The 25,032-nt window shown below is 40.0% G+C and overlaps 1 protein-coding gene across 8 annotated transcripts in view; it reads right to left on the bottom strand.

Moving 5' to 3' along the window:
• CTBP2 (C-terminal binding protein 2) overlaps positions 1-25,032 on the bottom strand; it is a 225,848-nt gene that overhangs the window by 30,780 nt on the left and 170,036 nt on the right. The window contains exon 1 of one of the 8 annotated variants that reach the window (XM_035137560.2): positions 4,526-5,196. The exons of the other annotated variants lie outside the window; for them this stretch is intronic. Within the exon in view, the coding sequence (XP_034993451.1) occupies positions 4,526-4,550 (25 nt within the window). The 5' untranslated portion in view covers positions 4,551-5,196. Of the gene's footprint in view, positions 1-4,525; positions 5,197-25,032 lie in introns of those variants that run through there. 8 annotated transcript variants of the gene reach the window in all.

Raw genomic sequence — 25,032 nt, forward strand, 5'->3', positions numbered from 1 at the left:
TATAGTTTCATTAACTAAACATATTAAAGTTCAATATTCCAAAGGAAAAAAGAATTTGAAATTATTTTTTTCATGAGAAATTTGAGCTTGAAGTTTCAGTATCACTTTTCTGATTGTGTAGCTTAATTTTGTTCATTTAGGTTGGCATTATTTTTTAAAGATAAACAAAAATTGTGGTTGTCATTGTTAGTATATTATTAAAGTGAAGAACTTTGTCTACACATTGGACTTGAAAAATTTTAAATAGGTAAGTTATTTCTATTTTATTTTTATTATTGAATGGGATGCTGTTTCAGTGTCCCACCCGTGACAGCAAAAGGTACAAAAGTTTATTTTGTGATAAAACTAATTTATAGGTTATGTTTGTTTTATTGTGGGAGTATGTATTAGAGTATAACACACCTATCAATAATAAAAATGCAGTTAATTAATGTAAACACCATGAAATTTTAATAATTCTTTTTCTGTCCCACCCGTGACAGTTTTCAATGTTGTAGCTTGAGTTAGTGATTTCAGCAAGTGATTTCAGCTCTCTGCAGACAGGAGACAGATTCCTCATGTAACAATTCTTTATTCTGGCAAACAAGACTGAGGGACTGAGGAGAGGGGAACTAGCTAGAAAGGGATACATTTTGGAGGGAACAATCTCAAGCAATCACAAAGCTGCCTTTTGGTGGAAACCAATAAGACTAAGGAGCCAAATGCAGCTGCTTGAATGAACCAATAGTAGCTGTTCCCTCTGGAACATAAAGGCAGTTACCATTACTTTACCCTAATGCGAATACATACAGTAATACAGATAATATAACCTTTGAATCAATACACAAAATGGGAAAGACTACATCTGCAGAACGTATGAGAAAGCTGCGTGAAAAACTAAAACAAGATAAAAACAAATGTGAAAGCTTCAAAGAAAAGGAGAGGGTCAGAGATAAGAAGAGGCGAGAAAAGATGAAGTTGGTAAAGAATTTGTCTGCAAAATCACTTATGGAATACAGACGGAAAGAAACTGAGTGCAAAAGAAAGTACAGACAAAAGATAAAAGAAAAAGAATCTAGGCCAATTGGCGACACTACTATTCCAGAGATTGGGTCATTTAAATGCCCACAATCTCTTGGAAAGGCTGTTACCAAAGTTAAAAGAGTGTTGCCATTAAGTCCACGGAAAAGAATAGCCGTGTTACGAAAGCTTGTGTATGAGAGTTCACCTCAAGTGCCAAAAACACTATTTGATAAAAGCCCTAAACAGAACACCAAAAGTTCTATTATTTCACAAGATAATATCTCAAAGGTCCATGAGTTTTATAATTCAGATGAGATTAACAGGCAGGCACCAGGAATTAAGGATGTCAAATCTATTAAAGATCCAACAAGTGGAAAAAGAATCAAAATCCAAAAGCGGCATATGAATATGACAGTCCAAGAGGCCTATGCCTTATTTAAGATTGATAACCCAACAGTTGAAATCAGCAAATCAAAATTTTATGAACTGAGGCCTAAAAATATTGACTTTGCTTCTCAAATGCCACACAATGTTTGCGTTTGCAAATACCACGCTAATTTCAATTTCCTAATTGAAGCCATAAGTAGGAAAGACATTTTTTCCCTTCCACACATTCTGATCTTTTGAGCCTTACTTGTTGTGATTTGGAAAATGAAAAGTGCATGAATGGTGAATGCAAAAAGTGTGTACTTAATTTGCACACCCTAATTGATGAAGACTTAAACATGTCGTCTGAGATTTTCTGGAAGCAATGGAAAGATGACTGTTCTAGCCGGCCTAAGGTTTTTGAAGCAAAAGGAACCATAGAAGAAGCTGTCAATGAGCTACAAAATCAATTTAGTAAATTTAAGAAGCACTTCTTTGTAAAGCAATTACAAGCTAAAGCTTTCAAAAATATGAAGGACACAGTAGCTGATGATGAGGTGATTCTTCAAGTGGATTTTGCTGAAAACTATTTGGCAACATCGCAAGATGAAATCCAAAGTGCACACTGGACCCACAACCAAATCACAGTATTTACTGGTTGCGCTTGGACTCAAGGCAAAGTACGTTCTTTTGCCGTGGTTTCGGATCACTTAACCCACGACAAATACTCAGTATATGCATGCCTAAAAGCCATAATTGAAGAACTTAAGAAAGAATTTAACAGACTGACAAAGGTCAAAATCTTTTCTGATGGGTGTGCTGGTCAGTTCAAAAATAAGTACACACTGTCCAATCTGTGTTTTATGCCTGAAGACTTTGGTGTTGATGGGGAATGGGTTTTTTTTTTTTGCTACATCCCACGGCAAGGGTGCCGTGGATGGGATTGGTGGATTAACTAAGCAAGCAGTTTGGAATGCAGTGAAACAAAGGAGAGTAGTAATCAATTCAGCCTCAGATTTTGTTAAATGTGCTGAAAAAGCAGTACCGAGAGTGAAGTTTGTCCTTTTAATGCCTACTGATATCAGTGCAAATATGGCGATGCTAGATGAGCGCTGGACTTTGGTGAGGAAGATTCCAAATGTGCAGTCCAACCATTTTTTTAAAGCTAAAGACAAAAGAAGTTTAGTTTATGGACCTTCTTTTCAAAAGTCCACCCACGTAGTCTTCACAGAACTGTTCAAGTTAAAAGTTTCTGATGTTTACAGAGATTCTGATAGTGACACAGAAAAACAAGATGGTGTAGCAAGTTGTACAAATGAAACAGATGTGCCGGTGGTTGGAGTGAAGCCGTTCGTTGATGGAGTGACTATTGGGACATATGTTTTAGTTGAATTTGAAACAACTACAAAAAGACAAAGAACCAGGCCTACTAAATATAGATATGCTGCAATATGCCAAAGTAATGTTGAAGATGATGGAGAAGTCAAGGTGATGTGTATGCGAGCAGTTAACAATTCTGGAAAGCTGTTTCAAGTTGATGAAAAAGACATATCATATGTGCAGTTTGAACATATTCTTAGTATCTTACCCCAACCTAATGTTAAACGAGTCAGAAGGAGCATTTTTTATGAATTTACTGAAAATGTAGATGTGTTTGAAAGTGGTTGATTGGCCCAGAGATGGACTAGAAGAAAATATTTTTTAAATAGATTTTAATTTTAGTAAATACAACATTATACTTTGTAGGCTATAGTAGATAGTAAGTATAGTAATAGCAAAAGGTTTTTTTGTAATTATTCCATTTTTAACAACCTTAATTGTATGTTAAATCAAGTGTATGCCAGACGCGTCCCACCCGTGACATTTCATTGTCCCACCCGTGACAGCATTTTTTCCTTAATTTTGTATCATTAAATTTCTTAACCTAAATTTCTGATTGCATAGTTGTAACCAATAAACATTGATTTAAACAGATATGCTGAGTTTATAATTGATTCACCTCCCAACTCACAGAGTTTTTCCATAAATCAAACTTATCTCAAGCTCCATGTCCTTTTTTTGTCCCACCCGTGACAATACTTTAACATTTAATAAAATTGTCAAAAATATCCATAAAAATAATAAAAAATTAGTAAAATGTTCAGTATCTTATTAAGAACATAGTTCAAATTTTGGTTGTTAATTTTTATGTATATTTACATTCTTACACATGTGTGAATACCAAAAAACATGGTCCAAGTGTCCCACCCGTGACAATGGAATGGCCCTGAGAGGGAGTTATTTGGAAGGTGATAGCAGGGGGTTCACAGGTGTGGAAAGCAGCAGGGCAAAATGGAGGTAAAAGGGAGCAGACAGGTGCTTATGGCACTGAAATGCATTGGACTGGCTTTTGTGAAGTTATGGCTTGAGAATTTAAGGAGAAATTTAACCTAGCTCTTGTCTTGTGCATTTCATATATCTGAAGAAGCCTCTCCAGCTACATTGTTCAGCCCAGACACTGAGGTTCAGTTCTGAGGGCCTTCTGACGGTTCCTTCAGTGCCGAGAAGTGAAGTTACAAGGAACCAGGCAGAGGGCCTTTTTGGGAGTGGTGACTGCCCTGTGGAATGCCTCCTATCAGATGTCAAGGAGAAAAACAACTACAGTGGTACCTCTACTTACGAATAACTCTACTTACGAACGTTTCTACTTACAAACGGAGCTCCGTCCGCCATCTTGGATGCAGTTTAGATAGGATTTTTTCTACTTACGAATTTTTAGATAGGGTTGCTTCTACTTACGAATTTTTTCTCCCAAATCATTCCTATGGGATTCGACTTACAATTTTTTTTGACTTACGAATGTGCGTTCGGAACGCATTAAATTCGTAAGTAGAGGTACCACTGTATACGACTTTCAGAAGTCCCGTATCAGGAAGTTTTTAATATTTGATGTTTCATCATGGTTTCTTTAATATTCTGTTGGAAGCCGCCCACAGTGACTGGAGCAACCCAATAATAATAATAATAATAATAATAATCATTATTATTATTTCACATGTAGTTGTAAGTTAATGAATATATTTGAACAAATGGAAGTTTAAATGAAATATTTGCAAGTAATACATAAATATTTGCAAGCAACACAAACATCAGATATATTAAATATACCCATTTATACCTGCATTTACTGCAAAGTAATGCATCTTCCAGCCTTGTATCCAGATGGAAGTGCAACTGTGTCACAGTATGCATGGCTGAGTGCTGAGATGATTTGGATAAGTGAAAGAAGCTTGCCCTAAGCAGATAACCAGGATAGGGGGGGCACATAAAACTGTAAGGCTTACAATCCAGAGCTGAATGGCTATGCTTTGTCCCAACAAACCTTTCTTCCTGGTTGAATAAAGTGCTCCGACTGTACTTAGACTCTGGTGCACAGTCTCTAGGATTGAGAATATCACTTAATGACAGCCTCGCCTTGTTACTGTCAAGGGCAGAATGGGGAAGCAAATCAGAGGATAATTGAAGCTAGATTCCCTACCAGGACAATGGCTTCAGACTGCGGCTGCCAGTTTATACACTGTGTATCACTTCCCATGTTTCTCAATAATTTGTAATCAGAGCTTAGTTCCTTAGGAAAGCAGGAAACATTTACTAGCGACAATACAGTTAGGGTCGGTGCCTGCTTCTTGAAACCATAAAATGCCAAGCACCAAAGGCAGTTATCTCAAACTTTATTACCCAATTAAATAAGTGATTTTAAGCAAGGCAAGAGAAATGTAGCCTTCTTTCCTATAGCAGGCTTGAGAGTGCCGATGACCTAAGCTTTTCAAACAATGCCAAGCCCCTGCATTGATTTAAAAAAACACACACAAAAAACCTAAGGATAAACATTAGAGGGAAATGTGACTAAAATATTTAAGAAAGATTTCTCCCTCTTACTCTCCAACTTAGAGGAGCTGGATGAAGTCAATTACTTCAACTTGACAGAAACAAAACTTTGGAACGGGAGGAATAGGAGAACAGGATGTGCCAGTACGTAATTGCTTTTCAGTACAGAGCATGAACTGATCTGCAACCCCCAAAACCATGCAACACAACGTTAAGACTCCCAGCCCTAACAGTATGGTTAAAATAGCTGACCTCTTGCCACACCTTCCCTGCAAACACAGATACACAGCACTAGTTATACACATATTTGAAAAATATAAATTATAGTTTAAAGGCTTTCATGCCTGTAAATACTGTATCAAAACCTAAGCCCATGGATTAGAATTGATGGGGGGGGGGAATGCAAATGAATAGTTTCAAACAATATATGACGTGTACCATGGCTGCTCCTGTAGCAAATGCTTTACTGATAACACAAAGGACCAAAAACAAATTACTTCATCTTCTAAGTAGAAATGCTCAAATCAGGTAGCAATTTTAAAAGGTACGAAGCCACCCTTCCTTCTATCACCTTCGTTTATTTATATTGTGAAACCATGCATCTTACTTCTGCAACCATCATCTTAGACCACATTTGTCTGGGACATGAATCAAAGGAAGTGCAGCATTTAAGAAAGTAAAACAGTGAGAGATGATAAACTACATGTTTTTGTATGTACAGAAAGCAAATCAGAGAAAGGGCCAGAGGAATAAAAGCGTACCATTCTATTCAACGGGAACTAAGTGCCAATAAAGCAGGGTGTGTACAATAGGAAGGAAACAGAACCCAATTTTCTGACCAGAGTATCAACAAGCTGCCCCAGAACTGTTTTCAAAATTAAGATTGTCTGTTTTCTCTTTCCAAAGCCTTCAAATATCAAGCCAGTTGTCAGAAGCATTGTTCAATAAATATTTTCTGGCTTTTTCAGCTCTCTGTGGAGTTTAGCCAATGTTTCAGTGGAGAGCTTTTAAGGAAAGGAGGGGGAGGGAGGGCTTTCTATGTACACTGAGATCTCAAAACTACTCCATCCCACTCACAAGCTGCACAGCTTGTTGCACCCAGCTCAATGTATAAAGTGCTTTTGTTGCATTTTTTAAAAATACACAAAGCCTGCTTGTCCTCTTTTGCAGCTCCTCCCCATTGCCACCCACTAGTATCCGATTCCAATGGCACCCCTGCCAAGAGAATTAGGGAGGACTCCCTGGTAAATGGCAGCCTTTGTGTGGCTGGAAGACGCCTGGTACTATCTCACCGAAACAAAAGCAGAAGAAGCCATTTGCCTAATTCTTATTAATCTCACTTGCCTACGCCACACAGCTTCAGCTTCGTCGCCGTCTTCTTCTTTTTTAAAAAACGAAAAGGATTTAAACATCTTCTCCGGCAGTATATAAAAAGTGCATCAAGCAGCAAGCCAAGTGTTGCCTTGAATTACTCGCTTGTAACAATAGTCGCTGCAGTTCTTAAAAGTCAATGGCACACTTTATTAAACAAACAGGAAAGAAAAACAGGAAATTTCCCCTTGCCTTGAAAACGTTGCCTCCACATTCTTCGTCTTATTAAAAAATGCACATGGTAGAGAGGAGGAGGAGGAGTAGAAGGAAGGAGGAGAAATAAAAAGCATAAGAGAGGGAAAGGGAGGGGGCAGAAAAAGTATAAGATACTACACTACTGTTCGGTGTGCCGACTCTCCTCTCGCCTACAAGGGGGTATCTTCAAACAAGCATCCCCACGGCCCACAGCTGCAAAGTCTGGAGACAAATGTCTCTTTGAACACGGGAAGCAAAAGAAAAGGCTTTTGTCCTGCTACAGAAGAACAGTCTGAAATTGCTAGAGGAGTTATAGTCACCTCTCTGCGGCTCCCAACTCTTTCGAACACTCCCTCCAGACCTTGCTGCCGCTTTTAACTAATCAAAGTTTGTCGTCCCCCGTCCCAACTCCCCCGGCAGCCCTTGAATGAAATCATGTGTGTGCTGGTCAAAATAATAACAATAAGTAAACTTTACACTGGGCACTCTGAATTGTGTGTACATGTCACCCTCTCCCTTCCCCCAAATAACTGACTTGTACATTTGCCCCACTTTCCTAGTTATCTCAAAAACGTATTTAATCTGTGCCACACCCCGTTATTTCACAACTTAAAGTGAAACATGATCTGTTAATGTAGGCTATGTATTTGGGTGTATGCCTCTGGCTGCAGCAGAAACAACAGCCACCAACAGGAGTTTAGATAGATGCCCCCCACCCTTCAGGCCACACACAAAGGCTTTGCCAAACACCTGCTGCCACTCATGTGACATATTTTGTAAGTAACCACACAGATGCTCAAGTTAGCAGGACCAACATGCCAGCTAAGTAGCTAGGAACAGGGACTGTGTCTAGCACTGCGACATCAGTATCTGTCTGCTGGGAACTGAGCTATAAGGGGAACTAACAGTGTCCAATACATTTTCACAGTTTTAAAAAGTTGTGGAGAGTTGTTGAGGAAACCAGAAGGCTTTATCCAGATGACCATAACCTAAGAGGCTAAACCTGAAGGGCAGGAAGAAATCTGGGGAATAAAACTACTACACTGCATGGGATCTTGCACAATGATATCCAAGCAAGAATTAAGCAAAATGTACTCATAATTTTTAAAAGGTATTACGGAATTCATAGAGGTGAGATGAAACAGTTAAAAATAATGGGAAAGGTTTATGCTGCGCAAAACTTAGTGACTAACCCAGAGGTTTGAAAGTGGTTCTAATACCTCCACAAAAAGACAGTCAATCGTCTTGGATGAAGAATCTGTCTTACACAAGAAGCCACACTCATGTATGGCATGAGAAAAGCCACATGTGAAATGGAATGGGCAGGTGCTGAACCAGGCTAGAAGGGAAAATTACAAAGGCTGCAAGAAAGGTATCAGAAATCAAGCTGGATTGTCAGTACTGTACCTATATTGCAAACACTTATGCATAACCTTCCACTGTAATTCTAAGTGGTTAACTTTAACTGGCTTGTGCTTAAATGTATAGATAACTCTGCCATCTGCTGTGATGTAAATGAATTTTGAAGTTTAAAATTACTTACATCTGTAGTGTCTTTAAATGCCACGTTGCCTACAGTACAGTCAGTAAATGTGTCTAGATCGTGCAATCAAGTGTTGTTGGAAGGATTTCAGTTGCTAAGTCCCAATAAATGTGCACAAGGCACCTGGAAGAGTTTGGTCAACCCACCTACCTGCTCATCTAGTATGGCAGGGCTGACCACCAGAGTCCAGGAGTAACCATTCCTGAAGACCTTGAAGGAGACCTCTGCTAAGGAAGATTGTTCTATCAGCTGATCAATCATTAATATATCCTTCTTGGACAAGGTGCCTAAGTAGATAGGAACTCTGAGATAACACATAATATGGATTTCTATCAGTACAGCTTCAGAACTAGGTTTGGCATGGACTGGGTTTGGTCACTAGATAACCTTTGCCAGAAGAATGACTCCAAGAACCAAATCCCTTTTAGTTCACACCCAACAAGAACTTGTATCAAAATCCCTGCCCATTTGTCTACAATTAGGCAGGTTTCTTATCTGGGGGTACTTCTCTCATTTTCAAACAAAACACCATTATTTTCAAACAAAACACCATAAAACAATAGGGAAGATTAAGTGAATCTTAAAAAGAAAAGAAAAATCCCAAAACTGCAAAGGCAACCCTTTTCAAGCCAAATCAAACAATCTCCAAAGTGCTTCAGACCAAAATATTGCTCTTTTCTGAAGTGAGCTCCAAGCAAAATCTTGTAGTCAATGGATTATCAGTACAGTATGCTGATGACACTCAGTTTAGGGAGGGACCATAACTCCATGTGCTTCACATGAAGATAGGCCCATGTTCAATCCTGGGGTCTCTAGTTAAAAGGATCGGGAAACAAACAATGGGGGATACCTCTCTGCCCGGGACCCTGGATGATTACTACTAGCTGGAGAAGACAACACCAGGCTAATTGGTCAAATAGTCTGGTATAAGGCAGCTTCATATGCTCTCCCTTTATTCTTTTGGGGGAGGGACTGTGGCTTGGAGGGAAAGTGCATTGTTTTCATGCAAAAGTTTGCAGGTTCAGTACCTGGCATTTCCAGTAGGACTGGAAAAGGCTCCTGTCCAAAGCTCTGGAGAGGTGTTGCTTCCAGAGTAGTAGATTCTGTGGTAACTGAGTATCAGGCATCTTTTTATGTTCCTGCTTCTACTTCTCATCAAATTCAGGTAAAGCTGTAGAGATGCTGACCCTGTGTCTGGAATCAGTAATCATAGCTGCCAAGTTATCCCTTTTTTAAAGGGATTTTCCCTTATGCTGAATAGGCTTCCTCGCGAGAAAAGGGAAAACTTGGCAGCTATGTCAGTAATATGCTGAACTAAGACCAACAAACTGTATCAGGGTCAGTACTGAGAAGCTTGAGTCATGTTGAATTGATGGAGCAATAGAAATACTTCATTCTTGTATACCATGTTATTTTTCTAGAAAAAGAGGTACTGGAATCCACCATGAATGAGCCCCTTATTATCTTAGAATGGCAGTGTTGCCCACCTGAGAGGAGTTACAGCTGAAAAAAGCTCTGCTTGTATATATCTATCTATCTGTATCTGCACTCATACAAGCTGTTATGTATTTAGTATATCAACGTCTGGAACTGTACTGCTGAGGCCTTATTTTCTGCAACAGAAAGCTATTTGGACCTTAAGCTGCCTCTGTGTGGCGACTGAAAGTGTGGGCAACTTTCGCTATGTGGGTATCTGACCTCAGATTCCCAACATAAACTGAAGCTCAATGCAGGCAAGGTAGATATATTGTTGGTGGGTGGTTCTGACTTGAGTTATAGTGTCCAACCTGTTCTGAACAGGTATGTACTACCTCTGAAAGACCTGGTTTGCAGTTTTGATATGCTATCAGATTCAGCGTTGACATTAATTGCTCAAGCACTTTATGTACATCAGCTTAAGCTGGAACATTGACAGTGACCCTCCTGGACAGAGATGGCCTCTCTCCAGTGGCACAGTCTCTTGTAATATCCCTTTTGGACGACATGTCTTGCACATGGAGCTGTCACTGAAAGAAATCTGGAAACTGGATTTGGTGTAAAACACAGTGGTTAGATTGCCAAATGAGTTTGGGAATATGGGATACAAGACACCAGTTTTTAAAGAGCAACACAAGTTCCCAATCCCTTCCAAGAACTATTCAACATGCAGCTTGTAACACGGGAAGTTGTACAGCTTCATCTTCCCACCTGAACCTGAATTTATATTATGATACAGTAATTTCCCCAGATGTCCTGTAGAAATAAGGCGGGTAATAACTAAGGGTTATTTGATTTTTGGTTATGGAGCCTTTTTGGTTATGGAACCGTTATCCTGGAACTTTCTCCCTAGAAATGATGCTCTCTGTTTTGGCACTGGGTGAAAACTTTCCTATCTGCACCTGCCTTGTCAGGTTTTAAAAATACTTTCTGAGCTTTATTTTTAATGCAGAATTGTTATTTATTTTGCTTTTAATGCCTTAATGGTTTTGGTATTGTTATTTTATTGGACACTGCTTTGGGATCCCTTCTGGGAAAATGAACGGAGGAATAAAATGTTAAAGTAAATAAATAAACAAGCAAAGAAACACAGAGAGAGATCCATGCACCTAAGCCTCTAAAGGAATGCTTATTATTTATTAGCTAGGATAGGTAACTTAACAGCAGCTAAGGAAATACCAAGCCATCAAACAAGCAAAGAGCAGTACAAAGAATAATTACTAAATGCTGATTTAAATCCACAGTGGCTATAACCACGAACAATGCTGCTGATCCTGCCTCTAGTGGCGCCACATCCAACTCCCTGCTGTTCTCAACACGAGAGAGAGAGAAGAGAAAGGTCAATAACTGGCTACGGAGTTGCTGATCCAGAACTATATTCACATAAACAGTTCCTAAACTCAACAAATTAATTTTTGAAATGGGAATGCTACTACCAGAGACAGTATGATCCATTGCTGAACTAAAAAATAAATAAATGTTTAATATATGCCTACTTAGGTATGTCAGTACTCACTATTTTTTAACATCAGTTTCCTTCTGTGAAATGGGAATAATGGTATATGTGCTAGAATATTGACAAGTCAAAGAGAACATTTTGAAAGCGGAACATTTTCATAATACTTTCAACTAGAGGAATGCAGAAATGCAGAGAAGACCACATTTTGTGCTTTCCCACTGTAGCCAAGTGACATTTCCATTTATTTCAGGCATCACAAAGAATATGGATGATCAGCAGAGGGAACCCTTGCTAATTCCACGAACTTAACAAATGAAACCCACCAAGACAAATAAAATGCATGCCACAGCTTTTAGCTGTGTAAATATTCACCACATCCGGTTTATGGAACCAAAGTTTTATAAATTCATCTGCAGCATAGGCTAATAATGCTAGCTCGCTCACCAGTTTGTTTTAAGGATTTTTGAGATAATGCATGCAAACTGTTTTGAGCATCTAATACTAAGTGGAGCTAAGACACCAGGCAATTGATGATCAAGTATTGTGAATAGAAGGCGTATTGTCCTCCCTGTCTGCCCTGGCACAATGAAACAAACTGCTGTCCTGGAGAGAAGAGAGTAAGGAATGCAGAGCTTTCCAACTGGCTGTCCAGTCGCTAGCAGTCAGCTGAGTATGATGGGAAGAAAAGTGAAGGAAACAGCTACAATCTAATGCTAAAGTGGGAACCTCTGGCTCATGGGCTGGATTACTTCCCACAGGTCATCTCCATGGCAGGCCCAGCAGCCTCCCTCCACCCCCTTCCCCCTCTCCTCATGCTTTGACCCTGCTTAATTCAGACTCTGGCACTGTCCACCGCAGGACCACTTCCTCCTCAAAAAGACAGTTCCTCCCTGCTCCCCACTCTAAAGATAACTGATGGGAAGGGATGACCGCCCTAGAGCAATGTTCTGTGTTATAATGGATGGAAACAGCCCTGGTTGAACTTCAGCTTTGGTTTGACATGAACACAACTTCTCTTGAATCAAAAAAGTGAGCTTAGAAATTAATTAATTAAATTTGAGTAACCCATTGACTATGTATTTTTTTCCTGCTAGCAGAAAACAGAGAGAGTCTACTAAGGACCAGAAAGATCTTTAGAAGCTTAAGAGTTATCCACCACAGAATTATACTCCTCTTCTCCTACTCCCAATCTGTCCAGCATTTCCCATTTATGGAAAACTTGGGAGAAATTTATTAACAAATGTGTCATCCTGGACTAAAATACACCTTTCTGAGGAATTGAAGCCTCAGAGTTTGGTTCGCTTTAGACATATCCAACACTGCGATATTCCCCTCGAATTTGGGATTCCAAGGTCCTACTACTTATAAACTTCTGTCCTTTAAGTCCTGTCTGATGGGCAGAATATAGGAGAGAGAAAACAGAGAAGAATGAAGTAAAATACTTTTAGATTTTTGGGGAAATGATTTCCTCATGTTTCGTTTTCCGTCACTGGAGGAATATAATTAAACATGTATCCAGCGCTAGAGATTTTAAAACTATTTCAGCATCAAATGTCATGCCATTTCTTATAATTCATTCTAGCCACTGAAGAATTGGTTTCAAGAGGGGGAAAAATCAAACATTGGGAGAAAAAATTAATTTAAAGGACCATCTTACTGCATTTCCAGAACAGAAAGCAAAACTGACAATCAGATTGACTAGGGAAGACCACCAATGCACACAGATTTAGCTTCTGAAAGTCTAAGGAGGCATTCTTTGATCCTCCAGTTCCTGAGCAATATGTACAGGTAGAAGAGAACTTTCATTTAGCAAAGCACCAGATGCTTGTGGAAATGCATCTTTTCATGAGGAGCCATTAACAAAAACATTAATCATAAACTTGCATGTTGCTGTGTTAGAAGATGAAAAAAGATAGAGGGAAGAGAGTAAACAAAAGAAAAACCCAAGGGGGGGGTGAGATATGAGGCTCAGGATGGTGCTGAGAGGAAAAGTTTATTCCAGGATAATAAAAAATGCAAGGTTCAATGTGCTTCAATATAAAAATCATCAGAGGCAACGGAAGGAGAACTCTCTTGGGAGTCTTCTTATGGAGAACAAATTGTAGACTCAGATTCATTTTTCATTTGAGTCTTTAGTACTGTATGTTCTAAATGTAAACTATAGATTAAACTAAGCCTTAAAGTGAGGTCAGATTCCTGATCTATCTGTAACAGCTAGATCATCTGGTCTGGTTGAATAGCCCTAGGATTTCAAAGTCCCATTACTCCTTTTGAAAATTAGGCTCCACTAACACAATTGGTTACACCAGAACATGGGATAGACACTGCCCTAGTTCAATTTGTGAGCCGTTAAGGATCCTCAGGTGTGCTTCCTGCCTCCCCACCCCTCCCACACCACAATCCTGTTTGTGATACACCAACTCTTTTCCACTTAGTAGCAAACCATAGTTTGCTGTATTTTGTCCGAATGAGCAAAGTATGCTCTGTGCAAACTCTGCAAAGCAGGATTAAAAACTAGGGAAAATGTATTTTTCAAACTAGCAAAACATAGCAAAGAGCTTTTCTCTCAGCAAGCATTTTAAGTAAGCTCTTAAAGGGGACAGTTATGATGTAATTGTGTTGCAAATTTCCCCCTCCTCATAAAGACAGTCAATGAAAAAGTGTGGCACAGGAAGTGTAAACATGTACTGCAATGATATCACATGACTTTTGAGGGCCAATGTAAGGCAAAGCAAAGTGGGAATATTCAACAGGGCAGGACCCCCCCCCCCCCCGGCACAAGAAGTGGTAGAAAATATTAGTAAGGATCCTGTGGTCCACAGTGAGCCATAGGGATAGTAAGGTGGAACTAAGGAAGCTATACGAAGAACAGGAAACCCAGTACGGCATTTTGTTGCAAGCCCCCACTTGCTCTACATATTTATAAAGGATGATTGCTGTACCCTATTCTCTTCATCGCCCCAAATCCCCAAACTGCATCTGCCTGTGATATTCTTTTCAGATAGGAGGATCAGAAAAAGGGGAAATAAGACTAACCTAGCCATTATCTGCTTGTGCAGTTTATTCTGAAGGAGTTTGGATGTTCTATTGAATGTAGCTATTTTCTCCCTCAAGTCAATCTTTAAGTGTGTTTTGAGTAAGCTGAATCCAATGGATTGTAAAATCGTTATTCTATACTATTGTTTATCTGTAAGATAATAATAGAAGGCTTTATAACAGCATAGTGAAATTTCAGAATCCCTCACTTAATCTCACCATAGTAGGAAAAAAATATATAGGGCTCTAATAGTATGCCCAGTTCCATTATCTGCATCTCTTTGTTTTTAACTACCTAATTGTACATAGGATTATAGCTTAAATGCAGGACATATTTGTCATGTTATGACATGTATTCTGACCTAGATTGAGTGGTTCGGTTGGTTAAAACCAGAAAGGAATTGGTTCCAACTGCATGTGGTCTTTTTGACATACCGGTATATAAAGATAAGGGAAACAATTTTCAGCAGTTCAAGAAGCTGATAATAGCTTTCCCAGCAAATTCTACTCTAGCGTAACAACAATAATAAAGGAATAATAAATGGAATATAATTTGAAGCAGACATGATCTCATGATCCTTACATCCATATGGCTAATAGCAGCACCAGATCAGTATTAACATTAAACCATTCCATGGCCAAATTTTATTCAATCTGCCAAACATCTGAAGAGTAACAATGTGCAAAAATGGCAATCATGAGGCAGATGTTGGCTTGATGAAGTAGGGCAAGACAGGAAGAGAGGGGGAGAAACTTCTTTCATTATGTTTCACTATTGGAAGGAGGGGAGAAACCACCTTGCGCTTGCTGGACTGTTGTTTACCTTCGGAGTCCTTAAAGGAATAAAAGTTCTTTTTGTGTGGCTTGAATGCTAGGAAGGCAGAGAAGAGGCAACAAACAACAGAATATCAAATTGCCCTGGTTAAAGTTATCAAGGATTCTACAACCCACAATTTCTCCTTCTCCTTTATTCATTAAAAAGGAAAATAATGTTGGCCGCTGCTAAGATTTCAGCCTCATCGTGATGGATTCTATCAAGAGAAAAGCCTGCAGAAGAAGACTTGTGGAAGATGACTTTCCTCCACCAGAACTTCCTCTCCCTAGGGCCAAAGGACCCTGCTGAATGGGTCAGGCTGAAGGGAACACCTGAAAATTGAAGACAACTACCACGAGTGGAAGCTATGTTCACATCTTTCTGGAAATGCCCTTTCCCACTCAGCTTCCTGTGCAACAGGCCCATTGCATTCAGTAAGTGTCCCCTGAACTTTGGAAGAAGTTCTTTTTTGGGGGGGGGCAGCTGTCAGGTTCAGGAGGTAACAGGAAAGTCAGCTTCTGCCAATCCATTTCTACAGCCTTTTCTCTGGATCCAACCAATATGATTGAAGCTAGAACTTAATTATCTCTCCCTAAGCATAAAAACCAATTCTGGTTTGCTGGTGCGGGTAGGGGGAAGAGGGAAAATCAAGCTTAGCTTCTCAGCTTGTGGTAGAAAACTGTGAATACACTATAATACCCCCCATTAACATAGCTGAAGGCAATATAGAACTGTCTATATTTCTTTCATTTAACATGCTGTAAACAATATTCTCCAGCCAAAGGGGTATAAAATGAACACTTTCCACCAACAGCTTTGTTTCAGTGCAAACCAAACAGCATGAAAGTAAACTAATCGAGGAAAAAAAGCGAAGGCACAAAAAGAAGTAGAGTACAACTTTAAAACATGTAGTCCAGTGTGCTGTCACACAGAACCCTTGGAACTTAATATCTGCTACCAGCTAGGAGATTATTTTAAGCCCTGACACAATGTCCATGGCCACATGACCCAGAAGCTGTACGCCAGCTCCTTCGGCCAGTAAAGCGAGATGAGCGGCGCAACCCCAGAGTCGTCTGCGACTGAACCTAACGGTCAGGGGTCCCTTTACCTTTACTTTACTTGTCTTATAGCATTCCCTTTTTCTTTGCAAACCCGACCAATTTTTCTCCTCAACTGATGGCCAACCACTCTCAAGACTTATATACGGATTAGTTTTGCTTTAGGACATGGCTATTTACCTGTTGCTTAATCCAATATACTGGCTACAAAAGTAAGGCAATGCTCCAAAAGGATTGCTTTGTGCTGTGATGATGGCTGAGTTTGGTAGTGTCCTATGGAATTATTTGTGAGTTAAGTCCCAAACACATACTCTCCAGTAGCTTAAATCAGAATGCTCAACGGTAAATTCACAACTAGACTGAATACTTTTGTCTCAAATAGTTTCCCCCACCCCGCTTAAAGGCTGCTCAAGGTAAGAGGCTGATGACCCCCCCCCCCTGGAAAGCTGCTAATCTTGAGATCTACAGGTCCTTGAGATCTACAGGTATAGGGTGGCATACAAATTTTAAAAATAATAAAGTAGTAGTAATAGTAGTAGTAATATTTCCAAGTGCAAGGCAATGCATAACATTGCATGTAAGATCAAGGTCATTTTCACATGGCCTAATCTATCCTAATTTGTATGTAATAATTTGCAGGGAGGTTTATTCAATGTCCACAGGTTACTGAGTATTAATTTTGATGATCAGGAAATAAACACACGTGTCAGCTAAGCTTCTAAAGAAACACACCTGCATAACACTGTAGCATCTTTATATTTAATAAGTATTTGCTGATGGTATTTCCCCCCCCCCCATCTTAATACAATTCATGGGTATTTGAATTTGAATAAATCTTTATTGTCATTGTCCCCTTGCGGGAACAATGAAATTTCTCGGTTGCTATATCAACTCAAATAGGACAATCCACATAAATTAAAATACTAATAAGCACAATACAATACAGAACAATATAACAGATAAATGACTTCAAAGTCATTTTTTTGGAATTGCAGGTTTGGGGGCACTGCCCTGAACAAGAATGTATGAATGAACAGGTTCTCAAATCTCAACCAAAACGGGGAACATGGCACTGCAACTTGGTCTCTCATATGCATGGATGGGTTTGGACAGACCCAGCCTATAAACTTAAGCAGAAATGTAAAAGTACAGTTCTTGCACTTCCAGAAGCCCAAGAGAAACAGTTACTGAAGATTATCTGTGTTTTGCATCTTAGCTAGTAATCTTGCACTCAGTCCCACACATTTAAATCCCTCTGAAAGCAGTGGGAATTAAGTGTCAGTAACTGAGTACAGGACTGCAATCTTTCTCGATAGCACAGCTTTAAAATATCCTTGATAGGCATTATCTTAATGTGCCATCAAAGAAAATTAGATTTTGTCTTAAATAGAACTGTGGTGCTGCATTGTATAGGATTAGTTCAATGAGGGGTGGGAGGGGAACAGGGACTAGCAAAACAGATAATGCAGTTTGCAACAAATTATTATTTGTAAAAAGTGCCTCTCCCAGGCAGAGATTATTTTAAGTGCTGTTTGTGTATGACAAAGGAATATTTTTAAACAAGATAAAAATTACTGTTGTTGACAGACAGATCCCAACTATATCCACAAGGACAAAGACAGAATGTACCACAGTACTCACATTAATTGAGATGTACATATGTACAAAGATAATTTCTGGCTGCAGTATTTAGACTCAGGGTTGTAACCAGTTCCTGGAATTATGATGACAGCCATTTCAGTTTTTTTTAATTAAATCCATTTTACCTTTTACAGATAGAGTATTCTGTTTTCAATATTGACAACCACTGGAACCAATACAGGAAACAGGATTTTTACAGGTTTGTCATAGGGCTAGAGAGCACTAGTTTAAATATGTTCTCCCACTGCCTGGGCACACCAGCTCCGACAAGCTTGACACTGTTCGCTTTGCTCAGGAGAACTGAAGCCCAACAAGGGAAGAGTGACTTTTGGTCTTTTGCTCAAGCCTTGCCTCCTTGCTTTCCACGTCCAGACAGAATGCCAACTTCCAAAGCACAACAACAAGCTCAAGATGAGAAACTTGAAAGTTTCTGTCATCAGTACCCCATGATTTTCACCTTTCCTGACACAAAATTATGTGGCCCAGTGTTACTGTCATGATAATTGAAACTGCAATTCCATATGTACCGTAGATTCTGTAGGGACTTTCTCTCAATTAGAAAAGGCATAGGGAATGCTGGCAACATTTTACTAGGGAACCCCAGGGTGGGAAAGACCCCTTCAAATCAATTGACTTTAATAACAAGTCCATTGATCTCTAAGGGTCTTAAATTCCAGAGCCACTGGACTTTATTTATTAATATATTCTTATAATTTTATAAAGTTATGTTCTTTGATAGCAATGTGACCTCAGCCATAGAGAAATTTCTTAACTTCCACAGTTCAGCACTACCACCTTCAAACTAACAAAATATGCTGTTCCCTGTTGCCTATTTCCTCTCTCTCAGTCCACTGAAACCATTATTAGGGTTGGATTTTCCATACACAGAACTATACATTACTACTGCTGGTAGTTCAGCAGTTCATAGGCCAATGGGGGTGGGGACCCTGCGTCTTGGGTGACCTGTAGTCTTTGAACTACACAATTACAGTGGTACCTCACAATACGAAATTAATTCGTTCCACGAGTCGTTTCGTGTTGCAAAGTGTGGTTTCTCATAGGAATGCATTGAAATTTAATCAATGTGTTCCTATGGGGGGGGGAGTGCAAAAAATGGCGCTGACTCATCCGCCATGGCCGCTCCGGAAGTTTTAAAGGCTCTGGGGAGGGGGAAGCAGGAGGAGGGCCAGGGAGAGACTCCCTCCCTCCTTCCCCAGCAGCCGGACCCTCACGCCCAACCAGACAGACAGCCCGTTCGTGCGCAGGCAGGCAGACTTAAGGTGAGTGAGGGGGGATCCGGCTGCTGCGGAAGCCGGGTGATGGCGGGTGGCAGAAGCACAAGGCGGCCCGGCTCCGGGCGATGGTGGCGTGGAAGCGTGAGGCGGCCGGGCTCCGGGCGATGGCGGCGGCAGAAGCCCTGCTTTGCCTTGCGAAGTTTTCTATGGCACGGCCATAGAAAACTTCGTCTTCCGAGTCTGCCAAAAAAACGCAAAACGTTGCCGTCTTGCGATTTTTTCGTGCCGCGAGGCGTTCATCTAGTGAGGTACCACTGTACACAAAAAGCCAGCTATCATTATGCTCTCTTCACTTTTCTGATGATCTGATAGTATCACACTCTTCAGAACATAATTCCGCTTAAAATTATTACTTATCTGAAATTATATTCCTCAGTTTTTCACATATGGAATTGTCTACAATGCATCTTCCATAAGCTATGCAGGTTAGGTTTCCCGTGTAGTGTTTGAGTATGGGAAGTGTTAATCAGTTACCAGTTATCAGCCTATAGCAACCTAAGCCTAGGTCTTCAGGCTAAGATACTGACAGTCCTTTGCAGCACTGCACACCCGGTTTCCCTTTTTCATCTGTATATCTGAAATTCACATCAACAGATGTCAGATAGTGCCAATCATAGAAACCCAATTCAGATTAAATCCCTTTCAGGAATATTTCACGCAATGGAATGGCTCTGTGTCACTTGTAAGTAAATCCTGCATGCAGGACTGAAAGCTGGTACCAAAACAACTACATGGCCAAAGGCTCTACCAAAAAGTATACAAATAGACATAGAAAGGTAAATAAATATGTTGTGTCTTGAGCTACTAAACTTGTGGTTTTGGCATAAGTTGATACCATTCTTAAAATGGGGTACAAATATTCTCAGGTGTGTATGGTAGCTACCTCTTAACTCTCATTATTGCTAAATGGCATTGTTTGTGTAATTGCTTCTTCTTATTCCAAAAGGTAATAATAGATTAAAGGTAAAGGTAAAGGGACCCCTGACCATTAGGTCCAGTCGTGACCGACTCTGGGGTTGCGCGCTCATCTCGCATTATTGGCCGAGGGAGCCGGCGTATAGCTTCCAGGTCATGTGGCCAGCATGACAAAGCTGCTTCTGGAGAACCAGAGCAGCACATGGAAACGCCGTTTACCTTCCCGCTGTAGCAGTTCCTATTTATCTACTTGCATTTTGACGTGCTTTCGAACTGCTAGGTTGGCAGGAGCTGGGACCAAGCAACGGGAGCTCACCCCGTCACAGGGATTTGAACCGCCGACCTTCTGATCAGCAAGCCCTAGGCTCAGTGGTTTAACCACAGCGCCACCTGGGTCCCTAATAATAATAATAATAATAATAATAATAGATTATTAATAATAATAATAATAATAATAATAGATTAATAATAATAATAATATTAGATTAATAGATTAATAGATTAATAATAGATTAGCTACAGTTAAAAATGCTAAAATGTAATGACAATAAAACCTGTTTTTCACCCCTGCTGTCTTTTACACTCACAGAAAATGAAAGTCAACTCTGAGGTAGGTGAGACCACACTATAGATTTATCTAATAATGTATACTGAAGCAGATGAAAATATTTCAGATGTGCCTAAGGTTATGAAGATATAAATCATGTGGAACTACGCTGATGTAGTAAGCCATTTTCCCTTAATGGTTTTCTATATTTTATTGCCCTAATAAAATCCATCACCTATCAACCTAAGAACTCTAGCCATATACCCTAAGGTTACTCTCAATTAACACATGCACACATGGCTAAACTAAATTTCAGTCATTCTAAGCTTGCAACACAAATGGATAGGCAGAAACATGATCAGAGAATAGAATAGAGGAAAATATATAGACTATATGTACATGAAGTTTAAGCACACAAACATATTTTATCCAGTCGGAGGCCCACTTATGCGCACATTAAGATACCCAAATAAATTGCATGTACCGTACCTTCAATCAGTTGTAAAGGAGCAAGTGCACACGGGCTGGCACAACTCTACCATTTGGGATTTAAGAAGTGCCAGAATACAGTGGAAAATTCAAGTGGAAGCCTTGGAAAGAGACATGGATGAACCATTATCTGCTGTTTTCCAACTGTGTCTCTCTATCTTGCTTCCTTCATTTAAAAAACAGGGGGAAAGGAGCTGCTGTCAAGTAAACTCTAGGGGGAAACACAGTGCTATCCCCTCCACAACCTCAGCATTAAAAAGATGTGTGAAGGGAGCATACTTTCACTTAACATAGTGATACAGCTTGAGCCAGTCCTTCATGTGTCAATTGTGGCATATATGTTTCCAAATATATGTGAGCAGAAGCCTAATATTTCCCTAATCCTCAATGCATATGCATTTGGAAGCGGAAACTGGTTTTTATATTCGCAAACAGGAACACACACTTCTGGGTTTGTGTCGTTCGGGAGCCAATTTGTTTGACAACTAGGCCATTTGAGAACCAAGGTACCACTGTACAGTAATTACATTTAGCAAGAATTATATCTATATCTATCTATCTATCTATGAATGGGAGGTTGAGGGAGAGACATGAACACCTACCACACAGAGAATCATTTAGTCCAAGTAACAGATTTTTTTCACTCTTAAGTAAAGGCCCATGTAATATACATTTCTGATAAATGCTGACACATAGGCATCCACCAATTATTTGAACATAGGGTATTTTGCTATGTGTCTACGTGATACAGCTCTTTGTACCTAGTCATCTTTCAATGAGGAAAGAAATGGTGCAATACTGTTTTATGCAATTTATACATAATTTCAGTTCCACATGAGCCCAGAGCAGTCTGCAAACCAAATGCATCACAGAAACTAATCTTTCTACAAGATGTGCCAGGAATACAGATATGAAGAAGACAACATTATGCCCATAGGAAAGTTATACTTTTCAAAAGGCCTTAGGGTGCCTTTTATCCAGAGCCTTCCCACTTCTGGAGTCAGGCTATGATACGAAAAGCCCTAATGAACTGGTCATAATCACTAAGCCCATTTCAGTGCTCTCAGCAAGTAGCACAGCTGCAGCCATTCTGACAAATTTTATTCATTTCCTTGTTTAGAAGGGAAGGCTCCAACATTCATAGAAACTTCCTAAATGTTTCCAACAACTGAAAAACTGCCTAAAGGCTCAAAGCACAGGATTTCAGAAATTATTTCCTGTGGTGTTTCAATCTATTTTGTCATTAGCTGAAAGAAAGAAGCTCTTGAGGGGAAGCTTGGGAAAAAGAGACCACTTAAATGAGTCTGTCAAAGGTTCAGTTAGCAAATAGCAACGTGCTTCAACTCTTTGCTATATGTATCTGAACACACACACACACACACACACACACACACACACACACAATCAAAAGGCATTATTTTTTCTACCTATGCTTTTGCTGACCTGATGATAGAGGTTGCCCACTTTTGTTCACTTTCTGCTGCTTGTAACAGTATTCTGTGTAGACTTGCAGTAGCTGATGTAAAAATGCATCCAATAAAAAGAAGCACTCCATTCGCCAACAGGTTTTTACTTGGGACTCAGCTAGACTGGTAAAGAAAAAGTGATTTATATGTGTTGTATGTGCGATATAACATTGTGCCACTAGATGGCGACATGGAGCCCCGTTTTTCTCTACCTGTTTTCCCTTTTTAAATTTACAATGCTTTGAACTGAAACGCTTCTTTGATGTGTCCAAATCCAGCCTTGGAGCCTTGGTGTCTGAAATGCTGTGTCTTTTTCTTGCTTTTAACATTTTTACAGAAGGGCATACAGTATAATTAAAACTGTATGTGGCTACTAAAAAGAGAATTTATTTAAGAAATGAGAGAGAGTATTTTGCTCACAACAGATCCTGAAAGGTTGGCCTCAAAAGTAATAGCATGTTACTTGCTGTCAAACAGGCTCTTCCAACAATCGAAGACTTCGACTTACGAAGACGGCTGTGGAACGGATCGTCTTCGTAAGTCGAGGTACCACTGTATTTTTAGGTTGTTGTGATCTAAATCAGGCATAGAAGGGACATGTGAATCCAAGAGAATCTACTTCCAATATCTTTCATAACACACATGGAACATTTTACTAGTGGAATAAATGCTTACGTTTTCCATGCATCATTGAGTTGTGGTCGAAATCTATCATTTCCCCAGCTATATGACTCTCCCTCCTAGCTGAGATGTAGCAGGCTATTTCTATTTTGACAGAATCCATTGCTAAAATATACACCTAGTGAACTTGCAACTTGCATAAGAAACTTTAGGAAGGGGAAAGGAAGAAACCAGAACATAAGGGCACATGGTTATGCAAGTTATGCATCCAGAATGTGGTGTATCAGAAATCACACATTATGAAAGAAAATAGTTATTTTTAATTACCTTATAAAATAAAAGGTGCAAGGTGGTTGTTAGAGAAATCATTATGTTTTTTCATCATTAAGTGGAGAATAGGCTGGTTCTGGTTCAAGCACGCGCGCGCACACACACACACACACACACACACACACACACACATATAAATGCATACCCACAAACTCGAGGGGGGGGGGGAATAGGTACTTCCCATAATGCTGCTGAAACAGTTTTATTACTTAAATAAAGCTACAGATATGAAGGCCTGGGGGGGGGGGACTGGAAAAATTTGGTATGGGTCCTGTTCTGCACCTACCACAGGCCTTTACATCTCTAAATAAAGCAAAGACTTCCCTAAGGAATGAAACAAAGAGGAAAAGGTTCTGCTATTTACTGGTACCACAAGGCATTCTACAGCAATGAATTAACTACAACAGTGGTTTTCAACCAGTGTGCCATGGCACCCTGGGGTGCCTTGAATGATGTTCAGGGGTGCCGTGGACAACATGGGTGTAGCCAGGATTTTTATTAGGGGAGGCAGGACTTTGTGGGGGGGCGGCGGCAGGAATTTTGTTAGGGAGGGCAGAACCAACGTGACTGGTCAGTTAGTTAAATATTTCTATTGTTTTACTTGATCTAGGGGAGCATCTGTCCACCAGGCTACACCCATGACGGGTAACACTGGCTTCAATCTCTCTTTTCTTCCCTCCCTCAGATGCTCACTTGCGTCTCTGCCTCCCAAAGGCTTGAGTGGCTATTTGTTGCAGCAGCTCTGGCTACCAGCTCCACAGGCTAATAGTACCCTGGGTGCTTCCCAGGCCCCTATGCGGCAGTGAGGAGGCACCTCTCTGTGGAGCAGGGGGCTCAAGAGACTAGGGGTGGCAGCAGTGGCTGCCCGGAGGACTCCCAACGAGAGGGAGAGGAAGGAACACACCACAAGGGAGGGAGTTTGAAAAGTGATGAGGGGCTGCCGGCTCTGTAGGCAAGGGGTGACATAACTGGGCTCCTGAGCCCCACAGGGCGGCCGCAGAAATAATATAGCTGGTCAAGGGACCCGTGGACCCAAGAAGGTTGAAAACCTCTGAACTACAACATTGTTGTAATCCTGGGTGACAAGTTTCCCTTGTACATTAAATATGGAAACGCACCACAAAATGCATTGATTCTTTAGAAACTTTCCTTTACAAAAAATACAGTAAATACAAAGAATAAAACTGGCAGCTGCATTGCGTGCCTATTTGCCAAAGCATTATTACATGCTACACCATCCACTTACATTGCAAAGCAATCAGTCAAAAACTGAAGAACAATGTTTTGTAATAAAAGGTTTTGGAGGATGATTTTTTTTTTAAAAAAACACCCAATCCACTAAGATCAAAGATTTGTCTTTATTAATGTTTGTAGTATTAGAGAAGTAAGCTCACCCAGACTGGGGCTCTAATTTTGTCCTAATCTTGTTGGGTATGGCTATTTCTAGGCTGTCTGACTCTCTCAATCTCAGGTACTTTTCTTTTGGTTGATAGAAGTGTTTTCCTAAATCACAACAGCTGGCTGGAACAGCCCCTGCCCTT

The sequence above is a fragment of the Zootoca vivipara genome, chromosome 5 (genome assembly GCF_963506605.1).
Source record: "Zootoca vivipara chromosome 5, rZooViv1.1, whole genome shotgun sequence".
Classification (NCBI taxonomy): domain Eukaryota; kingdom Metazoa; phylum Chordata; class Lepidosauria; order Squamata; family Lacertidae; genus Zootoca; species Zootoca vivipara.